This window comes from Melospiza georgiana, chromosome 10 (genome assembly GCF_028018845.1).
Source record: "Melospiza georgiana isolate bMelGeo1 chromosome 10, bMelGeo1.pri, whole genome shotgun sequence".
Taxonomy (NCBI): Eukaryota; Metazoa; Chordata; class Aves; order Passeriformes; family Passerellidae; genus Melospiza; species Melospiza georgiana.
The window spans coordinates 4263199-4287495 of NC_080439.1; the positions used below are offsets into that span (position 1 = coordinate 4263199).

Sequence of the window (24297 nt, forward strand, 5' to 3'; positions counted from 1 at the left end):
ATTTGGGGATGGGTCTGGGATTTGGGGAGGGGTTTGGGGAGTTTTGGGGGGGTCCTAAATTTGGGGAGGGGTATGGAATTTGGGGAAGGGTCTGGAATTTGGGTCTGGGGAGGTTTTGAGGGGTCCCAGATTTGGTGAGGGGTCTGGGGGGGATTTCGTGGTGTCCCAAATTTGGGGAGGGGTCTGGGATTTTGGGGGGGTGTCCCAAATTTGGGGAGGGGTCTGGGGAGGTTCTGGGGGTGTCCCAAACTTGGGTAGGGGTCTCGGACACGCCACCTGCCCCCCCCCCCAGGAGCTGCTGGAGGAATTTCGGAAGGAGCTGCACAAAATGAAGGAGGAGATCATCCAAGGTAGGGGGGGGGGGGGGGCTCTGGCTGAATTTGGGGATTGGGTCTCAGTGGGGGGAGGGGTCACAATGACACCCCCCCCACGACCCCCCCCAATTTTTTTTTTGCCCCTCCCCCAGTGCTGCTGACAGAGCTGAGGAAGCCAAACAGGCCCTGAGCCCTCTCCACACCAAGCCACGCCCCCAATTTTCGGGGGGTGGAGGATGGGTCAGCCCCTTCCCCCTCAACCCCTTCCCCACCCCCATCTCACCATCCCCCACCCCAGGGATGGGATCCCCAAGCCCCTCCCCCCACCCCAGGCTGTGCCTTACCTGCTGGAGAAGGGGTTTGGAGACCCTCCCCTCACTAATTAATTGTTAATTAATAATTAGTGCCACACTGTGCCCCTCCCCCACATCACTGTGGGAGGAGGAGAAAAAGGGGAGCCCCTCCCCTGCAATTCCCACTCCCCCCTCCCCAAATTTGGGGTGTTTTTTAAGTCACTTTTGGGTTTTTCACTTTGTTTAAACCAATAAACGGGTTTTTTACAGGAGAAATTTAAATAAAAACGTAAATTTCTTTCTGGACTTGGGAGGCAAAGCTTGAATGGCCACGCCCACATCCCTCAGAGGAAGCCACGCCCACTCCACAGATCCATCAGCACCCTCCCACCAATCACGCCTCTCCTCCTCGTCAAGCCCTGCCTCTTCACGGTGGCCACGCCCATAGCAGAATGACCACGCCCAAACTAGCCACGCCCATCCTCTGTGTTAGCCCCGCCCCTTAAGGGCACAAAACAGAACACACAGAGCGTGTTTAATGCGGGGGGCGTGGCCCGACCCAGCGGGGGTGTGGCCTGACACAGTAGGGTCGTGTCCAGATCCAGCAGCACCATTCACAGCTTTGGTGGGGGCGTGGCCTGAGCTTCTATGGCCACGTTCAACCCCGTTCTGGGCGTGGCCGGAGGTTCCCTGGGGATGGCCTGAGGCTTCCTGGGTGTGTCCCTGGTTGTGCCCCGCCCTTTCCTGGGTGTATCCCTGGCTATGCTCCGCCCCTCCCAGACCATGCCCTGCCCCTTCTTGGGCACTTCCAGCTCCACCCAGCTCAAGCCCCGGCCCTTCCAGGTTGTGCCACGCCCCTCCGTGCTCAAGCCCCGCCCCTCCCTGTCCCCAGAGCACCTCCAGGTCCCTCCTGAGCTCCTTCAGGTGATCCCAGAGTTTCCCCAGGGCCCTGTCCAGGTGCTCCTCGTGCCACCGGCCCTGCCCCACTTGCCACAGGTACTCCTGGTAGAGGCAGAGCCCGCACCACGCTGAACACGAGCACCTCCCCCAGTAGCCCCGCCCCCAGCTCGGCTGCTGCCTCCTCATTCAGGGGCTTCACTGAGGCCCCACGGAACCCCAGGAGACGCATCTTGGTCCGCATCTCCACCCAGTGGAAAACTGAGACCCAGAAATAGGAATGAGAGGGAAACTGAGGCACGATAAAAGGGGAGCATTTTCACACAGTGGTAAACTGAGGCACAGAAAAAAATAAAAACCGTAAAGTGCTGTAAAGTGAAGTGCCTTAAAAAGAAGAGCCGTAGAGCGCGACTGTCGTAAAAGGTGCCGTAAAGCACGGCTGTCGTAAAAGGTGCCGCAAAGCGCTACTGTCGTAATGAGTGCCGTAAAGCGCGACTGTCGTAAAAGGCGCCGTAAAGCGCGACTGTCGTAAAGAGTGCCGTAAAGCACGACTGTCGTAAAGGGTGCCGTAAAGCGCGACTGTCGTAAAGGGTGCCGTAAAGCGCGACTGTCGTAAAAGGCGCCGTAAAGCGCGACTGTCGTAAAAGGCGCCGTAAAGCGCGACTGTCGTAAAGGGTGCCGTAAAGCGCGACTGTCGTAAAGGGCGCCGTAAAGCGCGACTGTCGTAAAAGGCGCCGTAAAGCGCGACTGTCGTAAAAGGCGCCGTAAAGCGCGACTGTCGTAAAGGGTGCCGTAAAGCACGACTGTCGTAAAAGGCGCCGTAAAGCGCGACTGTCGTAAAAGGTGCCGTAAAGCACGACTGTCGTAATGAGTGCCGTAAAGCGCGACTGTCGTAAAAGGTGCCGTAAAGCGCGACTGTCGTAAAAGGCGCCGTAAAGCGCGACTGTCGTAAAAGGCGCCGTAAAGCGCGACTGTCGTAAAGGGTGCCGTAAAGCACGACTGTCGTAAAAGGCGCCGTAAAGCGCGACTGTCGTAAAAGGTGCCGTAAAGCGCGACTGTCGTAAAAGGTGCCGCAAAGCGCTACTGTCGTAAAAGGCGCCGTAAAGCGCGACTGTCGTAAAAGGCGCCGTAAAGCGCGACTGTCGTAAAAGGTGCCGTAAAGCGCGACTGTCGTAAAAGGCGTCGTAAAGCGCGACTGTCGTAAAAGGTGCCGTAAAGCACGACTGTCGTAAAAGGTGCCGTAAAGCACGGCTGTCGTGAAAAGGCGTCGTAAAGCGCGACTGTCGTAAAAGGTGCCGTAAAGTGCGACTGTCGTAAAAGGCGCCGTAAAGCGCGACTGTCGTAAAAGGTGCCGTAAAGCACGGCTGTCGTAAAAGGCGTCGTAAAGCGCGACTGTCGTAAAAGGCGCCGTAAAGCACGACTGTCGTAAAAGGCGCCGTAAAGCGCGACTGTCGTAAAAGGTGCCGTAAATCGCGACTGTCGTAAAAGGCGCCGTAAAGCGCGACTGTCGTAAAAGGTGCCGCAAAGCGCTACTGTCGTAAAAGGCGCCGTAAAGCGCGACTGTCGTAAAAGGTGCCGCAAAGCGCTACTGTCATAATGAGTGCCGTAAAGCGCGACTGTCGTAAAATCGGCCGTAAAGAGCAACTGACGTAATGAGTGCCGTAAAGCGCGACTGACGTAAAATCGGCCGTAAAGTGTGACTGACGTGAAATTGGCCGTAAAGCGCGACTGTCGTAAAGGTGTCGTAAAGCGCGACTGTCGTAAGATCGGCCGTAAAGCGCGACTGTCATAAAAACGGCCATAAAGCGCGACTGTCGTAAAAGGGGGTGTCGTAATGCTCTGAGGACCCTGTTTCTGCGACATCGAGGTTGATGTCACACTGGTCTTATAATGGGACAAACTCACTCTGCCCACAACAGAGATCTCCATAAGCAACTGAAGAAGCCTTTCTTAAGTTCCATGCCAAGTCAGTTACCGAAATGGGAGTTAAAAAACCTCTTAGAATGGACTTTATTGAATTTCCTAAATGCTGACCGTTCAGCTGTCTTTACCAGAGACTTTGACACAGTTGGAATAAAGCACTTTAATAGTATCTCCCTCCAGGACATGGCTGCTGCAGGTCTGCTCCCAGCTTGCAGGGCACTGCTTGAGCTGTTTGCTGCAAGGGGATGCCCTCAGCAGCTGCCCCGCGGAGCTCTGCTCCTCCGCGAGTGTAGAACGGGACACGCCCCCACCTCCCCGTTGGACCGCACGGCTCCGGCACCCGCAGTCTCACTGACCCGTCCCGCCGCTCCCGCCATCCCGGCCTTTGCCATCCCGTTGGTCCGTGCTATTCCGGCTATCGCGTGCCGCCCCTCAATGCCGCCCCTATGGGCCCGCCCCTAGGCTTTACCGCGGCCCGCCCCGCCGCTTTCTCCCCACTACACGCGAGTGCGGCCGCTCCTGCCGCCCCGCCACGTCCATCTCGCCCCCTTTGCCGAGCCAGCGCCGGCGGGGGCCCAAGTCCCGTCGCTGCTGTGTCTCTGCAGTCCCCCGCGGCTCCCGGCTCTGCGGAGCCGAGCACGCCCGGCGCGGCCGCGCCGCATCCCCAGCGCCGCTTGTGCGCGTTGCCGCCCCCCCAGCCTGGCGTTCGAGCGCACGCAGCACACCCCGAGCTGCCCGCGGGCCCCGCGGCAGGGCAGACGCCACGGCTGACCCCGTCCCTGCCGCCGTTCCGGCGCGATCCCCCGCTCCCGGCACGGAACCGCTTGCGCTGTGATCGGGGCGCTCCAGCCTGCCCAGCCACCCCGTGCCGGCGCCGCGGCGCTCCAGCGCAGCCTCCCGCCAGCGCCGGCCCTGCCCGCCGGGCCAGCCCAGCCCCCAGCGGCCGCACGCTGCGCTCCCCACCGCAGCAGCCTCCCGCCAGCCCCCCGGGTTCATTTCCCGCTGACGGGGCCGCCCCACCGCCGCCTGTGGGGGCTTTCCCGCTCCTGCCGCCGCTGCAGCATGGCGGGCCGAGCCGCGCCTTCCCCACCGCACCCTGCCACTTCAGAGCGGCTGGATGGCGCGGCTCCGCCGCCTCCTGCAATCACGGGCGCCCCGGCGTTCCCTTGCACGGCCGCAGCTGCAGCCCCGTGTCCCGTTTCTGCGGCTCCGCACCCCCCCCACCCGGCCGCCATGATGGCTCCCTCACGTTGCCCTAGTGAAGGAAGCCACGCATGCGCAGTAGCTACAACCTCGCACCAGCATTATCACTCCGCGCCGACTCATCCAACCACGGCGCTGCGTTCATGATCAGCCGCACGCATGCGCAGTTGTATCTCCACGGTCCCGCCGCCACCACCCCTCCACAGCTTTGGCCACAGCTTTGGTACAGCCCGGTCCCGGTTCCGTGCCGCTGCATGCCGCTGTTCAGCCACAGCCGGAATCCCCGTGCCTTGTCACGCCGCTTCCGCAGCCACCGGGTCTATACACGGCACCGCAGCAGGTGAAAACTGCAGCGCCTTGCATGTATCCTTCCGCGTCTCTCCCTCTGCCGGACCTTGATGTGGGATGGCGGAACTTGATGTGGCATGGCCCCATCACCGAGAGATCCCTCCGCAGCGCGGGACGCTCCACAAAGCATTGCTGGTGTGCCTCCGCGTTGTCGCCTTCCGCACTCCTAACACCGAGTAGGACTACTTTGTGTCACGATTCGTCTGCACAGCCACATGTGAAAAACGCCAATCACTCGTTTTTAAAACTTTTTAAAAGTTTAATAGTAATAAAATGGTTATAGAAATAGTAATACAATTAGAGTAATAATAATTTGGACAGTTTGAATTAGGACAATATGAGACAATAAAAACAATTCCCCCAAATTCAGCCATAAATCCCCCCAAACCAACCCGAGATCCCTCCAAAATCAACCCCCAGATCCCCCCCAAATAGAGCCACAAATCCCCCCATAAAACAACCAAAAATCCCCCATACATTCAGCCATAAATTCCCCCCAAACCAACCCCCAGATCGCCCCAAATAAAACCATAAATACCCCCAAATTCACCCATAAATTGAAACTCATTTACAGCAAATTGTAAGAAATTGGAGTGAATTTTCTGAGAGCTGCTTCTTCAGTGCCTTTCACAGAAGGCAATTCCACCTGAAAAAATAAGGTTTTTGCTTGGCTGCCTCATCAAACCCCTTTAGCAAACCTTCCTATCTGTGTCATGAGGTGTCCATGCTGCAAAATTTAGGATTTTCACATCTTTTCCTGGGACTTAGAGCAGAGTGTTGCTAGCATGAGGAGCGAGACTGTGCACAGGAACCACATCCATTGCTGGATTTCCCTGTTTTCTCCCCTGAATTATCTGTATTCCGTATTTGAAGGCTACAGATGAATCATTTCAGAAAAGAGAATGCAGCCAAAACCCAGGGAGAGCACGTATTTGGCACCCATCTCCGATGTGTGAGAGCTGTGCCAAATCTGCTGCTCTCTTCTGAGGCACAAGGCAACGTCCCCAGTTTGGTGGCAGGCAGCAGCACCCACTGAGCACTTAAGAAATCTGATCTATTTTCTTCTGCAAATCTGATGGAGTGCTTGAACTGCACGACAGGGAATGATTTTGAAAAAATGGTGCTAGGCAGCCTTGTTTGCTTTCTGAAATCTTTAGGAAAGGAGTGCCATTTGTTTTAAAGGGAATTGGGCATCCCAGCTGCTTCTGGGGCTTAGCAAAGCTCAGGACAGCACACATAAACACTCTTATAATCATAATGCTTTTTACTTGGCTGTGTGCAATACAAAACACCCAGAGGAATCAGGCAAGCAGCAGCAGCAGATTCTTGACCTGCAAGTAAAAACCTCCCTGAGGTTTTGTGTACAGCAGCACAATGCCCCTTCTGCGTGGGTACAGCAATGCCACCTGGCACAGAGCATCAGAGCTGGGCAGGGAGACACCTCTGCCTCAGACCAAATCACCAAAATACGCCAAAATACACTGGAACATTTCTGGTTTCATGGGCTTTGATTTGGTTTTGGTTTGGGTTTGGGTTTTGGTTTGGTTTTTTTGGTTTGTTTTTTGTTTGTTTGTTTGTTTGTGGGTTTTGTTGTTTTGGTTTGGTTTGGTTTGGGTTGGGTTTTTGGGGTTTATTTTGGTGTTGATGCAGGAAACAGGCTCCCTGCTAAAGGTGAGCAGGAAAGTTGCAGCTTTATGTCACAATCTCTGCACTTTATTCTCTCAACAGATAATTCTGCACCTGTAAAAACACTGGTTGCTTCGTTCCTCTGTATTATGTTTGGGGGCAGAGAAAAAGAGCCCTCCTGAGCTTTCCAGGGTGGATGGGAAGGTCAGAAGTCACTGAGAATAAGCAGATTTCCTCTCCCTGCTAACTTCCAAGGGCCACGCAGCTCATCCCAGTCGCTGGTGCTCAGCATTGACACCAAATACTCACTGACATACTCACCAAATACTTCTATTTGTGTAATTAGTGCAGTGTGTAATTATGGAGGCATCCTAATGGAGTTTGGAACTTGAGTACTCACTGCAAGCTCCGATGGGGGCAGCTCTGTCAGCACCTGCTGCTGTGATCCCTGTCCCCTGAGAGGCACTTTCCCTGGGAATTATATATATTTATATTATATTTTTATATTATTATATTATATATTTCTTATATTATTATTAATATAATATAATATAATGTAATGTAATGTAATATAATATAATATAATATAATATAATATAATATAATATAATATATTACATTACATTATTTATTGATGTATAACTATATTAATATATCAATATATAAATTATATATATTATATATATATATAAATATAAATATATTTTATATAAATTATATATTCCATATTAATGTATAGATATTTATTATGTTATATTATTTATTTATTATATTTATTATGTATATTATATTGTATTATATTATATTGTATTATATTATATTATATTATATTATATTATATTATATTATATTATATATTATATTATGTTATATTATATTATGTTATATTATATTATGTTATATTATATTGTATTATGTTATGTTATGTTATATTATATTATATTATATTATATTATATTATATTATATTATATTATATTATATTATATTATATTATATTATATTATATTATATTATATTATATTATATTATATTATATTATATTACATTGTATTACATTACATTGTATTACATTACATTATATTACATTACGTTATATTACATTACGTTATATTACATTACGTTATATTATATTATATTGTATTATGTTATATTATATTATATTATATTATATTATATTATATTATATTATATTATATTATATTATATTATATTATATTATATTATATTATATTATATTATATTATATTATATTATATTATATTATATTATATTATATTATATTATATTATATTATGTTATATTCTTTATTTTTACAAATTTATAGAGAGAGAGACAATTCATCCTGCTTTGGGCTTCGGGCTCCTCACCCCGGTTCAGCTGCTCCTTGCTGCCCACCCCCAGGCTCTGCAGGTTTCTCCTGGCAGCCCCACACTGTGCCCCACTGCAGCTGGGGCCGTGGGGAGGGTTTTACCCCCCAGGGGTCTCAGCATGGCTGGGGCAGGAGGGAGATGCCTGAACCAGCTGCTGGGGCAGAAGCACAGAGGCTTTACTGCTCCCAGCCTGTTGTGTCAGCAAAACCAGCCCTATCTCAGGGCCCTTATCTGGCAGCAGTGTAAATAATTTCTAAATGAGCTGGAAGGAGGAGGAGTGACGAATGCAGTTTTGCTGGAAATGTTATCAGGTTGGGAACAGGGGTGGCTGAACACTCCCTTATCTGTCCTGGGGGATAACTGGGGTCTCTCCAGCCCCACTCAGTGTCAGCACAGGTCCCAGAAGCATTTCACTCTGCTGTATAAAACCGAAGAGTTTTAGCTATTTGCTTTCAGTTCTGCCGTTTGTGCACTTTGCTGTGTCTATTTTTCCGTGCCTTCTGTCCTCTCCCTGCCCCCTGGGCCAGTGATTAAGAAGATGCTGATGCTGTTGTGGGCTTTGCCACCTGGAGGCCAGGCTCAGAGCATCCTGATGGTGTGCAGGGAACATCAGGGCGGTGATTGAGCCCCAGTGGTCACTAAAAAAATTTCCTGTTGTCCCATATTCCCATTTAAAATCCCTGCTAAACCCCCAGCCTTACAGCAAAAACCATATAACAAATGTGAGGCTTAAATCACACTTTAAAGCTTGCTGGGATGGAGTGTTGGAACTGCCTTGATACTTCAAGCTATATAATTTAAAAAACAAAAAAAAAAAAGAAATTTGTTATTGATCTATTAAAGCATTTCTTTCTTAATTTCTCATTTAAATCCAGAAGGGATGGACAGCAATGGAAAATCTTTCCTGGCTGTTGGCTCCTTAGCGCTTCATGAGTTTTTTTATGGCCAGACCAAAGGGATTTAGGTACAAAATGCTGCCCAGGGCAGTTTTCAGGCTCAGAGTGGTCACAGAAACCCTCCTTGGAATCAATCCCTCCATCTCCTCCTTGAGGAACTTCCCAGGATCCAGCTGCCTCCAGTTTGGGGCACGTTACTGTCCCAGTTATCCCAGCCAGCACTGCTCCAGCAGGAGTCAGGGCTCAAATAGCAGCCAAGGCAAGCCCAAAAGGGGCTTCATGCCAGCACCCTCCAGAAATGCACACCCCACAGGAATTTAGTTATTCCTGCGCCTGCAGGGCAGCAGCAGAGGCAGCAGGATGGATTGACTGGGTGGATTTAGTTATTTGGTTGCTGCAATAGGATGGGGCTGACATGAATCCTTGCCAAGCCCCACCAGGACACCTGAGGCAGCCCCAGAGCCTTCCAAGAAATAATGGACAAATAAAATAGATACCTATTTAGAGTATATGTAAATATTATATTGTCCAAAATGAGGAGGTAACTTGATTCCGTCTGATCTCAATAAGAAGCCTCTGCTTTTTTTTTTGCCTGCAAAAAGAAAAAGAATTGTTCCTTATTTTTGTCTGTATTTGGTGTAATCAGATCCCTCCACCACTGAACCTCATTTCCTGCAGCTGGGTACATACAAGCTATTATTGAGTATTTATTTTTCCACGGGCCTCTCTGTTTCTAATTACTTTGTGCTGATATTATGTGACAATGTTGAGTCTGCACCTCCTTTAATACCTGCCACATGCTGAGTACATTGTAAACACATTTTCAGCTATTTCCTGCTATTATTTACCTCTTTATTTCTGATCTTACTATTTCTGGAGATTCAATGAAGCTGTTTTCTGATGAGGTTATTGGCCAGGAGGGCAAGCAGACAGAAGGCATACAGATACATTAGAAATAACTTTATTAGTGATGCTTAAAATCAGTGAAATCCTGTGGGGTTTGTTGCTCTTTTCTTAATGGAATGCAGTGAGAGTTTTGCTGCAGCAAAAGTGATAAAAGACTGGCAGTGCAGAAAAATAATATCTCTGTATGCTCACACATAAATAGCCTATGTGGTGCTGCTACTGCTGCTCTGGCAACAGCCACTTGTGCTTAAAATCTGCTTCTTATTTGACAGACATCAGAATTTCACATGTGTGGGATGTCTCTCATAAACTGATTTTATTTGGAAGACAGCAGTGAAACCATTTTTTGAGAAATGAAGGGGGAAACTATTAAAAAGGGAAGAACATATCTCATATTTTATTTATATCAATTTATAAAATATATTTATGTAAGTATCTCGGCTGTATTAAAGCCCTGTAAGAACTGTGGTGCCTGCTGAGCCCTGAGCTGGCAGGTGCTGGCCTTGGCCCATCTGCTGTGCTACCAGTGCAATTGGTGATTTGTAATTGTTGGAACCCTGGTTAATGGGAATTTTGGACTTTCTGTGCTGAGAGGCACTGACCCCCAAGAGAACAATGCATTTGACCTGAGGCCGTGAAGAAAATTTGAGTGAATTTTCACTTCTTCTTGCCATTACCTTCACATAAATTCACAGGAGGAGGTACTTTTAGTCACAAGCATTTGTACCAATATGATTAAAAATTGATTTAACTGTCCTACACACACACTGGGCAAAGGGCTCCGTTTTTTATTACTGGGACTTCCACTGGTGCCAACTGAACAGCTGATTCCTGGCAGTGCAAGGAAAACCGCAAACCAAACAATTCCCGTGCTGCTCTCTAATCAGAACTCCACAAAAAATACCAGCAAACCAACCATACTCTGTCCAACAAAGGTACAAAACCTTTATTCACCAATAAGTTAAAAGTGTTCTCATAAATAGATGTTGTAGGCTGGCTCACTCCTCGGACTCGGAGCCCTCCTCGTCCTGGCTGATCTGGAAGTAGCGCAGCTCGTACGTCTCCTTGTCGGACGCCACCACGCGCAGCCAGTCCCGCAGGTTGTTCTTCTTCAGGTACTTCTTGGTCAGGTACTTCAGGTACCTGAAACCACCAATTTCACCTTAGAAGCTTCTCAATGGACACTCCCCTGGGCTGCTGTCTGCACTCCACCCACAACAATGTCATGAGCAGGGCAGTACCACAGAGTTATACCCAGAAATATGAAAATTTCTCATGTAGCAGGGAATAAAAGCATATTTTCACTACAGATATGCAGGAATTTATTAATCATTTGACTAAACGAATAATAACTAATTAACTAAATGAATAATGCTACTAAAATGCCAGTAATTAGACAGCACTAGTAACTGGTTCTAAGCCTTGGTCTAACAATAGATTCTGCTGCACCTGTATCAGCAAACAAAGGGGAGGATCTGTACCTCTAATGACTAACTAACTAACTAACTAACTAACTGAATAATACTAGCAAAATGCCAGTAATTAGACAGTACTAGTAACTGGTTCTAAACCTTGGTCTAACAATAGATTCTGCTGCACCTGTATCAGCAAACAAAGGGGAGGATCTGTACCTCTAATGAATAACTAACTAACTAACTAACTAAATGAATAATACTAGCAAAATGCCAGTAATTACACAGTACTGGTAACTGGTTCTGAACCTTGGTCTAACAACAGATTCTGCTGCACCTGTGTCAGCAAACAAAGGGGAGGATGTGTACCTCTAATGAGTGACTAACTAAATGAATAATACTAGCAAAATCCCAATAACTAGACAGCACTGGTAACTGGTTCTAATCCTTGGTTTAACATAACAGATTCTGCTGCACCTGTATCAGCAAACAAAGGGGAGAATCTGTACCTCTAATGAATAAATAATTACCTAAATGAATAATACCAGCAAAATCCCAATAACTAGACAGCACTAGTAACTGGTTCCAAACCTTGGTCTAACATAACAGATTCTGCTGCACCTGTATCAGCAAACAAAGGGGAGGATGTGTACCTCCAATCAGTGCACTCAGCTGTTGTTTGTCCTAACAAACTCAACAGTTTAAGGCTTGAAGGGTTTGTTTGGAACAACCCACATCAAGCACACAATCGTTATAATACAACCAATAAAATAATCAAACAGCCACCCACTGTATTAATTCAGTGTTATTTTAAAGGTCCATCTTCCACTGATACACTGCCAAGGACCTATATAAAGTATCTCTATTAATATGCTTAGAGTCAACATTAATTAGCAATCAAGCCTTTTTAAAAAGCGATTTTTAAATATCTGGAATAATAAATCTGTTTCAATTACACATTTCACTAATATTTACAAGTGCTATGAAGGTTAGAGCTAACACCTCTCCAAGTATCAGAAGTGCACTAATTGGAATTAATTTTCCAGGCAAGAGCTGAATATTAATTTCTGGTTTTACATCCAACATCCCACAGTTCAAACCCCACAAACACAACAGAATGAAACCCATGCCAACCTTTTAGAAAACTGCTTCTCTGAGGTCACTGTGATCTTGTTCTTCAGACGTTCAATGTGAACAGTGTTGCCCAAGTTTCCAGTTTTCCCATTGACCTTAACCTTCTCCTTTAGGAACTGCTCCTGTTTCAACATTAAAGAAGTAGAACACTAGGGAATGGCACCCTAGGTATGGACTAGGGAAGGGACCCTAGTCAGGAAGCAACATTAAAAACCAGCATTTACTTAGGTCCTGACAGAAATATTTACTACGCAAAAATATTTTACAGCACGTAATTATGAAAAAAATCCCCCCATGCTCAACCAGAAATTAATTTCAAACAGTTCTATTAATGGACAGGTATGAAGCATGTTATGAAACCTTTTTTTTTTAATGACAGTATTTTAAAGAACAGTTGATGATTTAACTCATTTAGAATGCAGCTTTTCAACTGTAACTCAGTTGCTGCACTAAGGCTTTTATTAAACTATGCGTCATTAGTATGAGCAAAACCACGACTTACAAAATTGCCGGAATCAAAGATTCCATCTTCCACAGGATGAGTCATGTCAAGGCAAAACTTCCAGGTTGACTTTTTGGATTTTCGGTCCTTTTGCTGGAACATTAAAAAATTCCTCACCATTAACAAACTCCCCGACCCAAAGGGGGGACACACATGGCGGCGGGAGCGCCTCCTCCCGGCCAGCGCGGCTCACTGCAGCCAGCCCGGCGCAGCCTGACCCGGCCGGCTCCCACACGAAACTCTCTGGGGAAAGCCCCGCTCGCACCGGGCAGCCTGCGGCTCCTCACCCGCCCCATGGCTCCCACGGCCGGCCCCGCCGCCGCCGCCGCCTCCCTCCCGCTCTCACCGGCGCCATGGCGCTCCCGCCGCGCCGCTCCTGCAGAAAGGAAGCGCGCTGGGCCACGCCGCGCTTTTATAGCGGAGGTGGTGACGTCACCGCGCCGGCCGACGCGCGGGGCACGCCGGGAGGCGCCGGCGCTCCCGGGAAGATGGCGGCCCGGGGAAGGGAATGCCGTGTGGAATCTCCTCGTGTTACTCCCGCGGGAGGGGACGCGGCCCCACGCCTTCCCCTTCCTCCCGCACGCACCGCAACCGCCCGGCCTCCGCCCCTGGAAGTGGCCGCGAAGCCCCCCCGCCCTTGGCAGCCCCACCGCGCTCCCGTGACTGTAACGAGCACCAATGTCCCCACAGCACTGACACCTTTATTATTTCTGGAGCAAAACACACACACACGTACAAATCTTTCCCCTGATCGGTTCCATGGTGTTGAGAACAGTAACAGAGCTTCCCGAACGGACACCGGAGCTGCCGCATCTCGCGGTTGCAGGGCCGGGTTTGCCCCGGGAGCAGCAGCAGCAGCAGCAGCCAGGTTCGCTTACAACACACAGCACAGGACAAAGGGGTCTGCGATACAGCAAAGCACAGCAAACATTTCCTTGGAGTTCAACAAACCAAGTCACTCTCGGACGCCAAATACTGCAGGGCCACGGTGCAGGTGCTGGAGAGCCTCCGGCCACCTCGAGGCGAGCTGTGATCGCTCCAGAGCCACACCTTCAGTGACATTCCCGTGGATACTCGAAATATCCTCAACAAGGTCTCTTTACAGCCTGAAGTTTAGTTTTACTGTAACAAACTACGTTCTAATTACTCAACCGAAAAAAAAAAATAATAATAGTGGGATTTATTGAATTTTGAATTCTGTGAGACTGACCTGCAGTAACCATAAGAGTTAGAACTGTCAACAAACTTGACTTCTTTACAGATTATGTAAAATTATCTGTATTGTGAAACTACAGACCGTGCACCGTTTTCTGGGTGCACTTCAGATTAGAAAAACCTGCAAGAGAAACAATGAACTTCAGCTTAAAAAAAAACAGCCCTGAGAACATGGCTCAACCAGCAAGAGCCCAGTTGAAAAACCACCATTATAAGCAAAAATTAGAAGGATCTACTGAATTCTCAAAGTATTATTTGCCAACATTTGAGGCAGGAAACACTGCAGTCTTTCCAATTGTGTGAAGTAGTAAGAGAAACTCAATGAACAGGAGCCATAAAAAACCACATTATTTGGAGTGGAAATACCTCTCACCACCTCCCTGTGTTCACAGGCTTTACTCAAAGCAATTGCCATCAGCTATAAGAAGTTTATGGTTTTGACACAATTTAAGTGTTAAGACAGTAATACAGAACAAATACACTGGTAAGATCTGTTTTAAAGTAAAGCTATGAAAGGAGAACTTCCCTAAGCACTTGGTTATGATATTAAAAATACACATCTCTATGGACTACTGATCACAAAGTTTGTTGCAACGATTCTGACAGGAAACTGAAGCGTCTTACTTTGGAAAAAAAAAATGCTCCAAATACATGTTTTAATTTAGAAGCAACTTTTAACCTTACTGAAACTTGGAGATTATGCTTTAAGACATGCTTATGTACCTATGGGAAACTTCATGCATGATGCTCTGCACTTCCATGGTGTCTGAAGTGCTTCACAAAGACAACTAAGTATATAAGAACAAACCTATAATGAAGTACTTATCATTTAAATCTTGCAGAACTGAAGGTTGCAATAGAAGGACGTCTGGAAGTCCCCAGGAGGGCTCTTCCAGCAAGCTGGAGGTCAGGAAACCTCTCTTCAGATTGCTGTGGTACCTGAAAACTCCAGTCAGCCCAGGACTGCACTCGCAGGAACAGGGCTTAAAGCAGCCCTGGTCCCAGAGAGCTCAGTCCCAGTAACTGCTCAGATTGTGGGCCAGTGACATCAAGAACCTGTCTTCCAACAAGGTTTCAGAGGACAGACAGGAACCTGAAAATAGCACTACCAGAGCAAGGACAAATTCAAGTCTTGTAGTTTTCAAGCATGTTGGAAGTATTTGTAATGTGGTGATAGAACTTGCATTAGTTGGACATAGCAACCTGTGACCTCCCATGTGACACCACACAGCTCAGCTTGCTGCCAGCATCATCAGCAATGCTTACAGTCACCTCCAGAGCCATCAAAGCCTGACTTCCAGGTACCAGCTTGATGGAGAGGCAGACAGGAGCACAGTGCAGACTCGCCTGAACTACTCCTCCTCCACTTCAGAACTATTCCAGAAGCATTTCAATCTAGAGCTTCCTTCAAAAGCAGCTTTGCCATTTCAGTCAAGGTGCTATTTATACAGCTCACCTGCAACATGTTTTGTGCTAGGTGAGAGCGTGTGGCAGGTCCTACCTCTGCCAGGTGTCCCAGAGCTGTGCTTTATTACCAGAGTGTATTTATTGCTGTCTTTACCTTCACTGGTACTGCTCTCCCTGGTGTGGGAAGCCTGTGGACAATGCATGCTTCTGCCACCTGCATTATACCTCCAAGGTTTGCTAAGCCCTGCCCCAGGGTGGCCAAGGGCAGCTCAGGACAGTTGCCACGAGCCCTTTGGGGACTAGAGAGTACAAACTATGAAGCTGAAAACATTTGAAGCAGTTAAGAGCAGCATGGAGTCCAACTCTGGCTGCCAGTAGTGTGAGTTGTGCGTGCTGTCCGGGGCAGCTTCTGTGTCATCCTCCATCAGCCACTGAGCATTAAGGCAAGTTCAGGAAACAATTTATCAGCTGTGAAGAGAGGTCTGAGCCAGGGACTAAGGAAGTTCCCCCACTCATGAAGAGTCACCAAGTTTTAGAATTCAAGCTGAACACCTTAGAGAGGAGCAGGCTAATTATCCTTCCATAACTATTGCTGTGAAGCCTTGTTAAGCTACTAAATAGTCAGAGGCATGCATGCATGTTGCTATGACTCAGAACTCCCCAGGACAGGAGCCAGCTTCCCTAACTAGGTAGCAAGATATTAACTTTTCTAGTGAAGCCATGGTTGTTCGGTATCGTCTGTCAAGTTTATGTTTTGAAAATACAATAGTTTTATTTTTTTTAAAAAATGAATCACATGCATTTAGTTTAGGCTCAATGCTACAGTTTGTCCCACTTTCTGAAAAACGTGTGGTCCCTGTGCTACAAAAATATGGTCTGAACCTGAAGGTTAAAACCTAAAGCTGGAAGCACTGCAACAGATTCCCATGGATTTTGTCACCCTTTTATAGTTTAAGATAAATATAATAAAGGAAAGCAATTGAACTGCATTTTTCTATTTTATTTTTCAAGTCTGACAAAGGCCTCGAGTGAAAGTCTATAGCTTTAACATCCATTCTCACCTTTGTGTCCCCTTGACCTATCTATGTCTTATCCACTCAATATTCCAAAGGCCTGCCTAAACCACAGGTAGGCTTTTTTTTTTAAACCATTTTATCGTTACAATAAGCCAACAAGTTGGCAAAGAAGAAAACAGAGGTAATACAGTTTAGTTGCACATGGCCACTGGGGCTTGGTCAAGCCAGCTGGCATTTCTGATCACTTGAGTTTCTTGGTCTAAAAGTTGTGATTGGCACCTACAGTTCTGCAAGAGTCCCAATCCACAAAGTACTTAAGCTTTAAAAAAAGGAAAAAAAAAAAGCTACTTTTATTGTCAGTTCTACCTAAAGATGTCAAGAAAAATACTATTTGTGCTCTAGGTCACTTTATAATCCTAGATACCTACCAGCTTATCTAAAAGCCCCTGAATACTGTATTTTGTCTGTTCATACAGACAAACACTGTTTTGCTCAAGCAAATAAAAATATATCCACTAGTAACACCTGATTGGTTTCTTAGATCCATAGCTGAAACCCACAGGAATGTTAAAATAGTTACAATTAAGGAATTAAAATCTCAGTGATTTTGAAAACTGCCAGTTAGCCTGCAACACTAATCCAGAATCCAGCACTGCTTTTTAACAATTCAAAAAGGAAATGAGGTTGCTTGTGAAGGCCAGAGCTTTGGTGACAATAAGGACCAAATTTATAGATCTGTGGTTTGTCCAGACCTGAGCAGGTGCCCGAGCCTGGCGATCTCCTTTACTTGCAAGGCTTTATGGCTACAGCACATTCTTCATTCATTGCACTTATGACAGATATCTGCAAGAGAAGACACAGAGGTGAGTGAGCTCCAGCCCACAGGAAGTGCTCCTAGAAGTTACAAACTTTCAAATTTATTATCTATCCCATCTCCTTTGAGTGCTCCAGTCCAAATGTCCGGACCAATCCGCACTCCTCAAGCCCACCCTTCACAAAGAGATACAAGTGGTCAATATCAGAGTGAGACTTCTTCATTGTATCAACTGGGACTAACCATAACTGTTCTTTGTCTGCCCTCCCTACTTACCTGCACATCTTCATTGGCATTGAATTTTCCTTCTATTTCTTTGCCAAGATCCCCTTCTGGCAACTTTAGATCCTCACGAACTTCACCACTTTCTGTCAGCAGGGAGAGATACCCATCCTGAATGCCTATCAGCTGCAAAGAGAAGTTCATTTTCACAAGTTTAACACCAGCACTCACCAGCAGGTAGTAAGTAGCTTAATGTAAGCAGAAGGCAGTAAACTCTACCTGTTACAATAATTCTTCAGTACTCTGTAACAGTTAAAAACCTTTATTTAAATCCGTTTTTAACAAAGTTCAGTCGGCTGAAAGGTAGGGCAACTGTAGCAAAAGGCATTCTGCTATCAAGAACCAACAGAATTCTGCTGGTTACTTCCTAGTAGAGGAGACACTAGAAATCCCATCTGTGTGATTTAGGAAATGTCCTGCTTCCAGGTCAATGGTTCAGCTTTCTTCATCACTGAATTAGAAACAATAACTGGAATGGTATTCACTCAACTGCACTGCATGTATAAAGTGTACAAAACACACAACTTCTCTACCTGCATCTCTACAGTGAGATACAATCATTTACAATAAGCACTAATAAATTAGGGAACATCCACATGGACCCCTTTTATAATGCTGTTTTCAGCCTAACCAAAAGCTTGGGCTAAGGGGAATGACTATTTTGACAGAGCAGGTTGGGGAATTTGGAACACGTTACAGTAAATCCAAAAAATCAGAATCCCAGAACAACAGACCACTAAGATAACAGTAATAATTTCTTGGAAGGTATGAGTCCTAAGACAGGCTGGTCACACTTTATTCCAACAGCATCAGCTGTCCTGAAGACACTAAAGAATGTTTGCTAAAACACTGAAGTTGGCCTCTGTCAAGCAATTGCAGCTTTCCAGATCGTGGGGATGTGTCAGCTCCTGATCAGAACGACTCCCAGTGAAATGAGAAGATGGCAAACATCTTACAACTCAACTGAACTGTGCTTTTAAGAGCTCACCAACCCTATCACAGAAGGCATTACAGAAGTTGCCCCCTTCATTTCAGTGCAGAGTTCAGGAACTTCAAAACTAATTGATGTCACCTAAAGCCGCTTTCCCCACAAGGAGTGGAAAACTTTGGCAAGTTGAAATTCACATCAGATGCCATTTAGGACTGTTCTGGGGATTCATCTACCCCATGTATAAGAGTGAAACTATAAGCAACAATTTATGCTTAGGTTCATGTTTAATTATGTGAGATCTTGATTCTCCTTTAACTAATATTGACTTATTAGCAGGGAAAACCTCTCGCCATGTTCTAAAGGATGCCAGTACGACAAAGAATCCAGAAGTAGCCTTATAACAATAGCTAGAAAAAGCATGGTATGAATTATGTCCGTTACCTGTCATGCTTAAAGACTGCTACTCTGACCTGAGATTGTTTATACACTCTGGAGCTCTCTCTCCATCAGTGAGTTTCAACAGTTTTAGCAAGTCAGTAAACGCTATGAGTTCAGCTTTGTCATGTCTAGACAGGCAAGTCCCATTAATTCTGACAAAAGCACTTTATTGAGAGGCAAATTTGGGGATGAATAGAGTTTGTGTGTGGTACTAAGAGCATAAAGCCTCATTTGCCTCTTAACTCACCTGGTAATCATTCCTCTTGATATTTGGGACATCCATGTTATGAGTGGATGGGCAAATATCTTCATATTTTTTACCAGTGAAGATATCAATACCAACCAAATGGACCTGTAAGAGTAGAAAAATCACTTCAGTTAGTGCTGGTCCTAGAGAAGCAAGATGTTATTGCTATCAGAATTGCTGGTTCTACTCAGTTTCCTATGAGATCATGTGCAATCCCAGATTGTGCCTCAACCCTTTGCTTGTGGTATGAAAACATCCCTCACATCAAGAGGGGGCCTCTCACTCCCTCCCACAGCACACTACAGAAACCCTACATGAGAGCAAGCCCAGCCACTGTTATCTTCTACTGCCTTCTGTGGATTTACAGCAGCAAGTTAAGAGTTCACAGTGGTTAAGAACATGTTTATTTCCAGATCTAGCTGTTCGAAGAAACGGGCAGTTAAGGGGAAAATAGGTGGTCATGCACAGAGATCATAGCAGCTCCCACCTCCCTTCATGCCAGCTGCAATGCTTGCTGCAGCTAGAGCTTAGATGACCAGTTTAACCAGTTCTTTTCACGTCCTTTCCCTCTAACAGCTGTTTCTGTATTTAAGAAATTTGGAACTGTCTATTAAAACAAGCCATAAAAAAAGAGTAAGGGTAAAGGAAAAAACTAGGAAGAGCATGGACAAATCCAAATACTCTACTCCCCTGCACATACCACACAAGGTTGTGGAAACTTACGAATCTCTGGGCTTGTAACAGATCTGTCTTTAAACTCTGATACACCCACCCTAAAGTGTGGCTGGATGAATGAATGAATGAATGGTGATTTCAGCCCTGCTCCAAGCTCTGGACAGCTGCATGAGCCAACTGCTTGGGCAGCAGGGCTGCGGCCCCAGACAGCAGCTGAGAACGGGACACGGGCACTCCTCTCTCAGGGCTGGAATAAAGGAAGAAGCTGCGAGGCAAAGGCGGCAGAACAGGGCCAGAGCAGGCCCTCAGAGTAACGCGTGTCCGCCGAGCTGGGGATTATGTAACACAGCACGGGCCCTCCTGCTCTAACACCGCAATTGTAAAAGTCTGCCGGCACGGGCAGACACAGAAGCGCTCTGGTGGGTAGCGGCAGCACAACCCAACCACGCCCTAGTGATTTCATCAGCCCCCCTTCCAGAACTTACTCTACCCCCACTACAGAAACTGACTGTGTCCCTATGAGCGTTAAGAATTTTTTTTTTTAAGCGTTAACGAGTTAAAGTTGGGAGAAAAAAAACAACTCCCCGTCCTCAATCCTTCCTGCTTTACAAGACCGAAACCTCTTGAGCCAGCTCTGGAGTGATGAGACACCGTGCGAGAACGGCAAAGGCGGGACACGGAGCCAGATGAAACGCTACACCCTCGCCTGTGGGCCAGCCGGGAGCCGCAGGAGCGCACACTGCGGGCTGTGCGGCAGCCGGGCCGGCAGCGCTCACCTTGGCGTGGCCGTGCTTGCCGGTCTTGGAGGTGGACATCTCCACGATCTTGCAGGGGCGCCCCTTGAGCACCACGAAGCCGTTCTTGCGCAGCGCCGAGCACTGCATGGGGTAGGTGGAGGAGGCGCCGGCATCGCCCGTGGTGAAGTCGAGCTCGTCGGCCATGGCGGTGCGAGGGGGAGGGCTGGCGGCGGGGGGGCTGCGCGACAACGAGAGAGGGTCGGCTCGGAGCCCCGGCGCTCGGAGGGGGACGGACGCGGACCCAACCACGCACCGCGGCGAGCGCGGCCCGGGCTCCCCCGCCCCGCACACGTGCGCGGCGGGCGGGACCCGCCACGTGCCGCGGGCCCCCGGTCTCCCGCCCCTGGGCCTGCTTCGCCCCCCCTCCCTTCCCGTCCCCGCGGCCCCCGTTACCTTGTGAGGAGGATCGGGGGGTGCCGGGGGTCGCGGCGGTGCCGGGGGAGCGGGGCGGGAGCGGCGGGCGCGGCGCACTCGCGCCCGACACCACTGCGGCGGCCGGCGGGAAGGGGCGGCGCGGGCAGCGCGCGCACGGTCCGGCCCCGCCCCTCCACTTCCGCCGCCGCTGATTGGCCCGCGGCCATACAGCGGGGGGGGCGGGCGTAGCCTTCCAGCCCCTCCCCCGGACCGCGTGCCGGCGGCGCTTCCCGTGCCCGCCCACCGGCGCGCGCTGGCCACGCCCCCTCCGGCGCGGGGCGGGCGGGCTCAGGGCGCTGCGGAAGCGGCGCTCAGCGGCCGCCAGGGGGCGCCTCCCCACAGCCCTCACTAACCGCCGCCATCTTGGGCCGCTGGGGCGGCCGCGGTGCCTGAGAGCCCCTTGGGTGCGGCGGAGGGAGTTAGACCAACGCTGGGGGAATCTGTGTCCGCAAAATGTCCCCAAAGCCGTGTGAACCGTGTGTGACGGTACACACAAAACTCCTTTGTCTGCCTCGTGTGTTCTGATTACTCAGAGTAATCAGAAACGAGCCTTTTGAGACCATTATAATCAGCGTAAAGGGACGGAGCTGGCTGAGATCCTTAGCGAGGGCTTCTGTTTGATGTTCTAGTAATGGTGGAATTATTAGTACTGGAATACTGTGGCCACCCCTATGTGGCAGTTCCCACCATATGAAACAAATGGATCTGTTGGAGCAAATCCAGGGGAGGACCATGAGGGTGATCCTCTGTAAAGAAAGTCAGAATTGGGGTTGTTCAGCCTGGAAAAGAGAAGGTTCCAAGGAGACGTTGTTGCAGTGCTACCATATATAAAGGAGGATTCTGTGTAAAATAGAGACTTTTTACCAGGGTGTAGTGACAGGACAAGAGCCAATGGTTTCAAACTGAAAAGAGGGAAGATTTGGAAAAACCATGTTCAGAAAAACTGTGGCTGTCCCACCCTTGGAAGTGTTCCAGGCCAGAGTGGATGGGGTTTAGAGCAATCTGATCTAGTGAAAGATGTCTGTACCCATGGTAGGAGTTTGGAATGGATGATCTTTAAAGAGATTTTCCAATCCAAAGTATTCTAAACTATTACACAGCCCTCATCCTGTCCAACAACCATTCCATGCGCTGCCTCAGAAGTCTGTGGCCATGGAAGCTTGGTCCTGAAGCCAAAGGACTGTTTTTACTAAATCCCTCCTAATCAGATGTCATCATACTTTGAGCTGTTTGAACAAATTCACCCGGAGCTTTCCTGTGAGCTGCCGGTGGATGAGCCCTGTCTCTGTAGGGTTCCCTGCAGGTCACCTACAAAACCAGGAAAATGCAGGGATTCCATGGCAGCACCTGCCTCAGCCATCACCACCACAGGCTGCTGTGTGCTGTCCTATGTTTTTTGCCCTGAGACACTGACTTTGTCATCTGTGCTCTAGTGGGGTAGCTACACAAGTCACTTTTAACATCACATTGTTGAATGGTTCACCATGAGATGTTTTATTTCATCTGTGTTAATTTTTGTGATTTGTTTGCCTGTGGTCCCGCTCTTGCTTACACGCTCCAAATTGCAGAGCCAAGTAGTTAAGTTTGGCTCTCATTTACACGGGGCCACTTCATGAGGCCCCAGCATCATCTCTGTCCTTAACTTGGGCTTTCCCTGGATGCTGCCTCACCCAGCCTGCTCTGGAGATGATACCCTTTCTCCTGCCCGTTTTACTCCTGTCTCAGTTGATAAGCAGAATCTGGGGCATCCTGTTAAGTGTTTTAACATGTGTTTGTTTACCTGCAAGTGTGTGACCAGTTGCACATGCTCTAGGGCTTTTTATCTTTCAAAAAAACACTTTGTGAGAAAACGACCAACTGTTCTGAACCCAAACTGCAGCAGCCTGGAGCTAAACACTACTCATGACTTTTTTTTTCCTCAAGTATCAGTTGATAAATTTGGCTGATTTTCCACAATTAACAGATTCATTTTGAATTACTTGAGAGATCTTCTGGGCTAAATCAAGTCTTTTTATTGAAGTGTGCTGTAGATGATATTAATTTTTTCAGACCCAAAACAAATATTCCAAGACAGCTTTTATTTGAGATTCAATAAAAAACATTGGAAATCCAATCCATCAGTTATTGCCTGCAGGCATCGTTCTTTTGTCTCGATCGACATTAATTTTCTAAAGTGCAGTTCTTGATAGTATTAATGTGATTATCCCACTTTTCTATACAAGAACAGCAATTTGATTCAAAGCATATTTGTAAATGAAATACCGTGGCCTTTCACATTTAAAGGTGTTTTCTTTCCAGTGTTGCACAGCTGGATCACACACCTTTTCTCTCAAGTAGGCTCAGAATGTTATCAAGTTTTTCTTCTGTTACCTGTGTCCTTAAGAAGTGAAAAGGGACTAGAAAAATTCAGGAAGATTTGAACTGAGCGAGTTGTGTCCATTCTCAGTTATGTCCTGGAGAAGTGTCTGATGCCCTAAAGCACCTCATCAAAGCCCAGCCTTGAGAAAATGCATGTCAGCCAGTGCTGGGTTAACATCCCACCTTGTTTCCAGAAACATCCCACCTGTTTCCAGGCAGCTCATGGGAGGCAGGAGGAGGTGTTTACACCTCTGGGCAGTGGGGTCAGGTCACACGATTAGAAATACCAGGTCATGAGCAGAGTGGTGTAAGCAGCCCTGTTCCAACCTGAGCAGTGTCCCTGTTTCAGCTGCTGAGCTGACTTTCCTGGGATCCCTCTGTGTCCTGGCTGGTGGGGTGAGGGTTCAGGCTGGCCTGTGGGCACAGCCTTGAGCAGGAGGACGTGAGAGAAGCTGTGGGTCAGTGATTCCCCACCACAGGGCAGTGCCCCGCTCAGCAGGCCCTCAGAGCTCCCAGGTGCAGTGTGCCTGTGTTGCAGGAATGGGGTCAGGGATGCTCTGTAGTGCCCTTGCCATAGGCACCCACTCTGCTCCGGGCACTGCTTTAGTCCTGGCGTTCACTGTCTGCTTCCTGTGCTGAGCCATGCATTCCATTCCCATGGAATACCCAGGGAATCACCCTGGGCACACCCTGGGGATCAGGGACAAGCGGTGACAGCACGGTGACACTGTGAGCTAGCAGGAACCGCTGTAATTGTAACTTCCCCACAGGGAAGAAGGAAAGCACAAAGTAACTCCAGCTGTTCCCTCCTCCTGGGCCTGCAACAGTGCTGCAGCAGTGATATTCCACCCTGACCTGCGGGGGCCTGAACTTTTCC

General features: G+C 47.9%; 3 protein-coding genes across 3 annotated transcripts; all 3 read right to left on the reverse strand.

The window, feature by feature from the left end:
• Window positions 1–822: 822 nt before the first annotated feature.
• On the reverse strand, window positions 823–1811 carry OPA3 (outer mitochondrial membrane lipid metabolism regulator OPA3; the record flags this gene model as incomplete). Its single annotated transcript, XM_058031377.1, is given in 3 exon segments — window positions 823–1318; window positions 1505–1630; window positions 1632–1811. Coding segments are annotated over 3 exon segments (528 nt in total), but the record flags the coding sequence as incomplete, so codon positions are not given.
• Window positions 1812–10698: 8887 nt separating this feature from the next.
• On the reverse strand, window positions 10699–13258 carry RPL22L1 (ribosomal protein L22 like 1). Its single transcript, XM_058031536.1, has 4 exons — window positions 13173–13258; window positions 12827–12919; window positions 12325–12446; window positions 10699–10921 (listed from the first exon to the last, which is right to left on the reverse strand). The coding sequence occupies exons 1-4, from the start codon at window positions 13179–13181 to the stop codon at window positions 10777–10779; spliced, it is 369 nt and encodes a 122-aa protein (XP_057887519.1). The 5' UTR covers window positions 13182–13258; the 3' UTR covers window positions 10699–10776.
• Window positions 13259–16427: 3169 nt separating this feature from the next.
• EIF5A2 (eukaryotic translation initiation factor 5A2) lies at window positions 16428–21124 on the reverse strand. The gene is made up of 5 exons (XM_058031475.1): window positions 21042–21124; window positions 20628–20826; window positions 19177–19281; window positions 17555–17686; window positions 16428–17307 (listed from the first exon to the last, which is right to left on the reverse strand). Exons 2-5 carry the CDS (start codon window positions 20790–20792, stop codon window positions 17248–17250), a joined length of 462 nt encoding a protein of 153 aa, XP_057887458.1. The 5' UTR covers window positions 20793–20826; window positions 21042–21124; the 3' UTR covers window positions 16428–17247.
• Window positions 21125–24297: the final 3173 nt, after the last annotated feature.

What these genes read in the sequence shown, in the direction of transcription:
- RPL22L1 (XM_058031536.1), bottom strand. An exon ending in TCTTTGATTCCGGCAATTTT is followed by an intron (nt 12,447 to 12,826) that starts GTAAGTCGTGGT and finishes ATGTTGAAACAG; the next exon opens with GAGCAGTTCCTAAAGGAGAA. An exon ending in GAGAAGCAGTTTTCTAAAAG is followed by an intron (nt 10,922 to 12,324) that starts GTTGGCATGGGT and finishes TGGTGGTTTCAG; the next exon opens with GTACCTGAAGTACCTGACCA.
- EIF5A2 (XM_058031475.1), bottom strand. Translation starts at nt 20,792, where the DNA reads ATGGCCGACGAGCTCGACTTCACCACGGGCGATGCCGGCGCCTCCTCC. An exon ending in GCAAGCACGGCCACGCCAAG is followed by an intron (nt 19,282 to 20,627) that starts GTGAGCGCTGCC and finishes CTACTCTTACAG; the next exon opens with GTCCATTTGGTTGGTATTGA. An exon ending in ATGCCAATGAAGATGTGCAG is followed by an intron (nt 17,308 to 17,554) that starts GTAAGTAGGGAG and finishes CTTCTCTTGCAG; the next exon opens with ATATCTGTCATAAGTGCAAT.